At 40.5% G+C, this 8855-nt stretch overlaps 1 protein-coding gene across 6 annotated transcripts; it reads left to right on the top strand.

Moving 5' to 3' along the window:
- The first annotated feature begins 1540 nt into the window (after window positions 1-1540).
- znf217 (zinc finger protein 217) lies at window positions 1541-8624 on the top strand. Of its 6 annotated transcripts, none has more exons than XM_084068345.1 (6): window positions 1541-1672; window positions 3882-5246; window positions 5595-5708; window positions 5797-7171; window positions 7266-7390; window positions 7488-8624. In XM_084068345.1, the coding sequence occupies exons 2-5, from the start codon at window positions 3932-3934 to the stop codon at window positions 7375-7377; spliced, it is 2916 nt and encodes a 971-aa protein (XP_083924471.1). In that variant the 5' UTR covers window positions 1541-1672; window positions 3882-3931; the 3' UTR covers window positions 7378-7390; window positions 7488-8624. The 6 variants fall into 6 exon arrangements, with proteins under 6 accessions (XP_083924471.1, XP_083924470.1, XP_083924466.1 ...); XM_084068344.1 differs by having other exon boundaries at window positions 5797-7167; window positions 7259-7395; XM_084068340.1 differs by having other exon boundaries at window positions 5797-7167; window positions 7259-7390.
- Window positions 8625-8855: the final 231 nt, after the last annotated feature.

Genomic DNA, 8855 nt, shown 5'->3' on the forward strand with positions numbered 1-8855 from the left:
ACTACATTTTAATGATTAGGAAAACAATAGGAATCACATCTCATAATGAAAAACAAAGAGTGAAAATGCATCCAAATATATGGATTATATATGGCATAAGATTACACATATTAAGATGGCCTGACCTAGAAGACTGTATTGCATATTGTAATCTCACAACTCTGCCTGGTGTCTGTTTGGAAGACTTTAAGAGTGGGGGATGGGCTCTTACTCAACTCAACAGTAGGTAGCTACTTTTAAGTGAGTGATGGGCTGTGCACAGGAAAAGAGAGCCACATTGTTAGAAAACCTAAATAAAGTGGCAATTTGTGTTATAGTTTATATCCTCCCCTGTGTAGATTGGTAAGCACGGTGGGACAAATTATACAATTTAATAGGCAACTCTAACCATCTTAAAACTACAAACTGTATACCCCCCCCCCCCCCCCCCCCTTGTGGAAGCCTAGAAGATAGGCTACTGCGATTACATTTGCCAAATTGTCTTGTCTGACTTTATGTGGTTTAAATCAATATAATATATAGTTATATCCTCAATGCATGAATAGTGTTCTCAAACAGTGTTCCAGAGAAAGGACAAGTGCCAAGTAAGTAGCCTAGCCCACATGTATTTATAATGGTGCAACTTCCACAATTCATAAACCACAGATTATCCACAACAGCCAAGCTTGCTATACAAGTCGATCTACACGCTCAAAACGCGTCGTACAGCCACCGGCGCCATGCATTGAGAGCGTGTAGATCGGATAATATATGTTTAACACGCGACACCGTTGTACTTCAAAGTATGAAGACCATGCTCGTCTGTTTGGCACATGTGAGCTAATCGGAGCTAATCATTTTCTGTTATCCGTGACCACGTGACTCTGCCCTGCTGTGGGTTTTTTGGGGGCCGTTGGTTGTCGGTAGTGAGTGGTGTAAAGTAACTTAGTACATTTACTCAAGTACTGTACTTAAGTACAATTTTGAGGTATTTTTTACTTTACAATAGTACTTCCAATTGTCTGTACTTCTACTCCACTACATCTCAGAGGCAAATATTGTTATTTTACTCCACTACAATTCTTTTAAAACTTTGTTAGTTAGGCTACTTTGTAGAAAACAAGATAACATACATTAACCACCTCAGCCCACATTTCGGCCATTTGAAAATAGCAGATCTACAAGCTCACAATGCCTCCATCGATGCATTGTGAGCTTGTAGCTTCTGCTATTTTCAAAATACTTCTAAACATTTTATACATTAGAAAACTTGTGAAATGGGGCATCCTGCATAATGACTCAGTAAGCTACTTTCTACATTTGGTACTTTAAGTATATACCAATACTTGTGTACTTTTACTCAAGTACATTTTGATTACCAGACTTTTTACTTGTAATTAAGTGTTTCATTGCAGTACTGATACTTTTACTTACGTAAAAAAACATTTGAGTACTTTTTCCACCTCTGGTAGTAGTCGGCTGTGACGTGCCCGCGCCTCCTGCATCTTCTTCCCTGTGAGAGAGAAGAGAAGAAAGAGAAGAGTCGTTTATGACGAGAACGCGCCCCAGAATTCAACAGCTGCAGACAGTGTGTGTGCATGGAGGAGGATTTAAGATCCAAATAATGATTCAACAACCTGATCGTCTTCTTTGAGTTGAATAATACTCAACTCACACATGATCACACCGTTGAGTAAGTAGGTAAACTGAACAACAGCCGTTTGATCAATGGAGGAGAAGAAGCGAGTCACATACACGATTAGATAGGTAGTTATTGAACTCAAAGTCAGTGGCGTTATCAAATAAGTTTACATCCCGGAAACTGTGCATTTGGTGGTGGGTATTGTTGCTGGTGAGTTTCAGACATCAGATGAGAATGTGGCTAGTTGTTGTTGTTGTCAGATAATAACGTTTAAATTACACGATATGACCCTCTGCTGCTGCTTCTTGGAGTTAACACGACTAAACGAAGTATCTCACTTTTGAAAAGTAACGTAGATTGGCGATATCTTAATTTAAAGCAATGCGACGTGATCAGCGTTAAGTAACGTTAACTCGTCACGAACTTTAAGTTACGTTAAGTTAGACATGTGTGTAGTAACGTAACTTTAAAACGTGTTTATAATTACGTTTTTTGGGGGTTCCTTCCCAACTGAATCACGGTTGTTCTTAAAGGGCGTAGAACATTGTAACGTAATTTATCATTTAGATTTTGAATTAATTAATTAATCATTGAGTCAGCGGGGGTTGCGTTTATTATACATATATAACGGTAAGAAATACTTGTTCACCAACGGCCAGAACGGCCAACATAACTAGTATAACGTGATTTTTGTTTAACCATTGTTGCGTTTAATCATACTAAAGCCACGAGACGCGAGCCACACAGCATAACAAGTGGCTGGAAAATGGCAGATCTACAATCTCACAACGCGTCGCGACGCCACGGGTTGTGAGCTTGTAGATCTGCCATTTTCGGCGAGAGACACCGTCGTACTGCGAAGTGTAAACGGGCGAACCCACATCCTTTATCTCACAGATGCATGTGAAACAAATCACTCCTCATTCTCTGCAGCTGCTCACCTGGCTGGACGGTACGTTAACTTAACGCCTTGAAATGTGTGAATATCACATACATCCGTTGATATAACCTAAACTATGGATACATGAGTGAAGAGTGAAAATGGGGAAAAGATACTTAGTCATAAGTTTTATTTGTATTTATTTGGAATGGACTTCATTGACAAAATAGGGAACCGACTGTTAATCATCAATGAACTGCAACAATCAGTTCCAAGTAGGCCTATGTAGTCTTATCACACTGTTACAACTGATATGACTTATTCATTCTATGGGCATTTTAAGTTGTTTAGTGTGTGACTGACTTTAATGAGCTATAGTGAGTGCTTCTTTCCTTATGCCATCAATCTGAAGACTTTTAACTCGTTGGTCCAGTTACTCCACCTTTTTAAAGTAGTGGAACTTGGGGAACTTGTGAAAGAACAATATATGTCCCAGGGCAAATTGGAATAAGGAGTTGGCAAGGCTTTATTTAGTTTATTTTCCTTTATAAAATACAATGTACATAGTGATATACAATAGCTCATACTAGGTAGACTTGAGCCTGTTTTAACCACAAGAAACCTTCTGTCCATATTCTCAACATTTGGCAAAAATAGCAGATCTACACAATGTGCCTAGTATTGACCCCTGGAGGACTGCGGTCAATGACATAATGGGTTTAAGTGGTTGTGAAGCTTTTTCAAGAGTTGGAGAAAAATGACAGGAAACGTTTTAAGGAGCAAGTGTGCATCACGCAACTACAACTTGAGGTCATAGTTCTTTAAAGAAGTTATGCCTCTGCCCATATAGTGAAGATCAGTGTATAAACAATTGTATCATCTATGTGAACAATTTCAACTATTAAAGAATGACAAAAATCACTAAATTACATTTAGTATGTAGATATTCTGATGCTTTTTCAAAGACTTCAAAGTGATATTCATGTGGGAATAATACTTTAATTACAATTCATGATATTCCAGTCAATTTCCAGGTGCACACTTTAAGTGTAGAGTGTGAAAACTCACCTTGTGAGAACCATAGACATTAACGTTGTAAAAAACATATTTAACCAAAGTGAGACATTTCATTATCTACATCAGTGGTTTACGCAGAGGAAATGAGTCTTCTATGTTGTTGATTGCTAAAAGGGAGACATTTCCTGTTTCAACATTGGCAAAAAAATAGGGAAAAAACGTTACTTCTACATGGTTTAAAATCCTTGCCTTATTTTAATGTTTTGTCTTGAAAAACTTGCTAGGCTTAGCTCTGACATTGGCTCACCCAGGCATCTTTCGATACTAACGACCAGCAACTTTTTCTTCTCCAATTGTTTACAGGTTCGCATTAATCTGGAGATTACCAAAGTAACTCCACCTTTTGGAGGACAATGCCGACTCATCTGTTGTTACCCTTTGTGGAGATCCCTGATGGGCTAGGCCAAGACAGCCTGGTCAGTAGCAGTGCTAGCATGCCTGGACTTGGCTCTAGCATGACACCTCACAGCACAACTGTAGAAAAGGCCATGCCAATAGCTGGAGAAAGTGTGCCACTCCCCTGCATGTTCTGCGAGCAGACCTTTACTCATCAGGAAGAGCTTGGACCTCACGTCTTAAATGAACACCCCACCACACTCTTCGAACCAGCTGTGCTTCGAGTGGAGGCTGAATTCCGCATCCCAGGAGACAGGGCCCGAACGAAACCAGGTAGCCTCCCTCTTGAAAGGGAGATGTTCACCTGCGTCGTTTGTGGTCAGGTATCACAAGATGCCACCGAACTGGAGACTCACTTGAGGAAACACAAGGACTACTTCACTTACTCTTGCAACATCTGTGGACGACGCTTCAGGGAGCCATGGTTTCTCAAGAACCATATGAAGATGCATGGAAATAAGCAAGGAGCCAAGAACAAGGCACAGCAAGATTTGGAGACCCCAGTAATGATCAATGGTGTTATTAAAGACCAAACCACTGAGCCCGTAGTCACAATTTACAAAATGTGCATGGTCTGTGGATTCTTTTTCCCTGATCAAGATAGTTTAGTAGAACACAGTAAAGTACATAATCGAGAGACAGAGCCAGACAAAGAGGAATCCAAGGACAACCAAGATGCTGTTACTAAATCCCTTGTCGGACAGGAAACCTTTCTGCAGAGTCTCAAGCTTCAGCCCTGCTCTGAGGGAAATGATTTGCAACTTAAGAGATCATCCAAATGGATTGCCCAGCTAGATCCTTTCAACACATACCAGGCCTGGCAACTTGCTACAAAAGGCAAGATAGCAGTTGGTCCAAATAATGCTAAAGATATGGCCCTCGATGCCAGCACGGACAATGAAGATAGTGGCTCTGACAAAGAAGAACTGAGTAATATTTGGTCTGAAGTCCATGGGGACAAGGCTATGAAAGAGGACTTGGGGAAAGAGCTTAGGCCCCAGCAACAGACAGCAGTAGCTCCAACACCTGAGCCAGACGCGAGGATGCTGATGCAAAAAGATAAGGACAAGGAAAGGCCAACCACCTGCGAGGATTGCGGGAGAACTTTCAGGACCTACCACCAGTTGGTGCTACACTCAAGGGTGCACAAGAGGGAGAGAGGCGGAGGGGTGAGCCCGACTGCCTCAAGCGAAGGGAAGTTGTCAAGAGCAGGCTCACTGGACCATGCAGAGGAGGGCTCTGAAGACGGTTCTGAAGAGACCTTAGGTTCAGGTAATTATTTTGTCTATGGGACAAACGAAAAGACCACCTTTCTGTTATGTTTCTGGAACAATTTGATCAAAATTGAAAGGAATTATTTTGTTGCTGTAAATGTATTTTCTGTTCACTAATGAGATAGAGACCCCTCATCACTTTATAGCGATGATAACTATGTGAATATAGTGCTATTTAACACACTTTTAACAAAACAAAAAAAATCACTTCAAGCACCCTGAATTTCATAGAAAGTGTTCTTGGGTTACATGTGCTCCCTCTGCTGTTCAGTCTGAGCCTTTTCTCTTTGCTCTGATATTCTGTTCAATCCTATACATAGTGAGTTTTCTTTTCTTTTTTTCACAGAAAAAGGCGAAAAGGGTTTTGAAAGATCAAAAGTCAAATCCAGAGAATGCAGTTACTGTGGCAAGACATTCCGCTCAAACTATTACCTCACTAATCATCTGAGGACTCATACTGGTATATTAAGCAATTATCTGCTACGGTACATGTATTATAATTAAAAAGCTAAATTATGATGTATTCTAATTGATTTCTCATATTTCAGGTGAGAAGCCATTCAAGTGTATGTACTGCACCTATGCTGCTGCCCAAAAAACATCACTGAAATATCACGTGGTGCGACGTCACAAGGACAAGCCTTGCCAAGAGATCGTCAGCGGACCTGTGCCATTTCTTAACAATGAAAAAAGTGTTCCAACTCCAAATAGATCCAAACTATGGGTACCAGGACCCAAATTATGCACCACAGGAAAACCAGAGGACATATTTGATGGTTCAAGTGGCAAGCTTGCCAAACCACTCACCCAAATGAATGCTGAGTATGGGACATTAATTGCTAAGCATTCCTACTCTCTAGCTGATGATGTGCACATAAAATGCCCCATACCTGTTAGCTTGAAGATGGAACCGAAGGAGATAAAAGATGAGAGCTCTGAGGCCCCATTAAATCTGTCCTTAAAAGTGTCACTCTCTCTCTCTGCCAACTCAGAACCCAGAAATGCATTAATTCCTATAGCCTGTTCGTCCTGTGCATATAAAACCCTGTACCCAGAGGTCTTGATTATGCACAAAAAGCTGAGTCATAAAGACAAGTCAGACATTACTAAAAAGAATGGATTCAGAGGCAGTATGAAACACAAACGTTATACTGGCTGCCCACCTGCCCTTAATGGGAAGGACGTCGCCCCACTTCCTATGATTGACAGGAGCCATCCTCGTCGAACCCAGTCTCCAACTCCTCAACCCGCAAAGTGCCAAGAAAGGACTCACTCCTTCAACCCACCAAATGCTCTGAAACGGTCCCCTAACCCTTTGCCCCAGAATGAGGCTGCCCAGGAGACCCAGCAATATAGGAAAATGATTGATACATTTGTTCCTAAGGGATCTCCTGTATTTACCAAACTGGTTAAGAAATCCACCAGCAGCAGCAAGAATGTAATGGACAATCTTAACCCACCAGATAAAGTCGGGATTGGAGAGATTATCTATCCAGTGAGAGGTGGTGTCGAATGGTCCTCGGATGCTGCGAGACTGTGTCTCTCCACCCGATTTGGAAGTCTCCCCCACATGGACCTGGGTGAATCTTCCAACAAGAGACTGAAGTACACTATGCCTCTAGGCAGAGAAACTGACAGCTCTGAGAAGCCTGGCTTTAGGCATCCAGGAGGGGATGGATCCAACAGACTGCCTGCAATGCCGAGAAATGTGAACGCTGCATTTCCACTTGGGTCATCTTCCACAGTCTCTGAGGCCTTGGGACATGTGAAGACTACAACCTCTACTATTGGAGGCAGTATTGACACAGAATGGAACATGATGAACATCCTGCGCTCATATACTCACAGTGACCTGTCATCTCTCTACCATAGCACAATACCAAACTCCAGTCATGGAGGGCTATCCAACTCAAGAGCTGGTGAGTAGTACCCAGTTAGCTGGCTCATGGAAATGACCTTTCTATTTCATTCTGAAGCCACCAGTTTAACAGTCATATTGTCTTTTCTCAGGAAGCAGAACTCTATACCAGCACTTACCTACTCTACCCAACCTACAGATCACATTAGGGAACGACCTCACACGTCCGTTCCCTAATGAGCGTTATGGACCCACAGAAAAAAGTACCTGAAATGGCACACATGGTAAGGTAGGATTCCATTTTAGAGTGCCTAGCCATAAACAATCTTTGACAGTCCACAAAGTATGATGTATTAAATGTATTTATTTGTGTCTTTTTAGGTTTCAATTGTGCTACTACCACTTTTGGAGGCCTCATTTGGAGGATTTATTTAATTGGTTGATTTAAGAAGCGTGGTGGACTGCACTCACTGACCTTTTTTGTATTGTTTTGTTGTTGTTTTTTACCACAAAGAAAACAAAATTATTATTATTTAAATATTTTCAGAGTTTAGGCCTTTATCGTTTTCATAGGGGATCAAAGCAGATCCTCTCTTCTTTAAATATAGTGCTCCACTTGATAACAGCGAGTGACTTTTTGAGAAATGAGTCCATGGCATAACAGTCAAGTTATGTTTTACATGGAATAAAGTTTCCTGTAAAGAGAACATTTGTATTAAGTAACAGAAAACATTGTTCAAAGATTAATTTGTGATGATAGTATGCTCTGTTAAGTTATACAATTGTGCAGACGGTAATCAAGAACTCCCTTTGTTTTTCTTTTTCTGTTTTTTTCGCCCCTTTTAGTATTTCTTCCCTTAAGCACTGAAGGGTGGGGTTTTATCTGTCAAATATGTTGTCTAAGGCCCAGTGGTTTAACAGGCCACAGTGACCAGCCTACTATATATGTTAAAATGGTCTACCTCAATTTATTGACTTAAAAACACTGTTTTCTTTTGTAAAGCTGCTGTAGCTATCATTCATCTGAGCCGGTCTACCTAGCTGAAACGAGAACCAAAAGTCTTGTGTGACTTTTAATAGTTAACACTGGATGGACATATTAAGTGCCTCAGATTGAACTGAACTGGTAATATTAACTGACCACTTGTCTGGTCATGTTTACTATCTGACTTGTGAACTGAAAGTTAACATGGGATTGAGGATTCCTGAAATGCTTCATAATTATAGATCCAGGTCTAAAATGGGGCTTTGTTGTTTTTCCTGGATTGATTGAAATAGTTACCTCAAATGAGGAATGGCTCAATATGTTGTACACTGTGAAATAATTTTGTCTCAGGTCAAGCAATATTAAAAAAAAAAAAAAAGTGGGTGCATACCTTTGTGTAATTTGGTATATTTCCATCTTGAGAGACCCAAGTTATTGCCTTAGTTTTTTCTCTCGCATCCATGTTTTTGTATGTAAAATTGAAAATATTGTTTGAGATTTGTATGACGCATTACAATAAAGTGAGTCAATGAGCTTTGTGGCATGAGTCTATACCTAAGTGATGGGAAACTGATGAATCGTGGATTGTGTCATCCACACTACCATTTGTTTTTACAACCTATGCAGTGATGGAGCCAGCACAAAACGGTCTATGATTGTAATTTCATGGATATATACTGTTGTCTAGACTCTAGAGTTAAATTTAACTTTTGGTTTATATCTGTCAAAGATGTGATCACTACTAAATTACCTTGCTTATTTTA

The sequence above is a fragment of the Gymnoscopelus microlampas genome, assembly GCF_963454915.1.
Source record: "Gymnoscopelus microlampas genome assembly, chromosome: 10".
Taxonomy (NCBI): domain Eukaryota; kingdom Metazoa; phylum Chordata; class Actinopteri; order Myctophiformes; family Myctophidae; genus Gymnoscopelus; species Gymnoscopelus microlampas.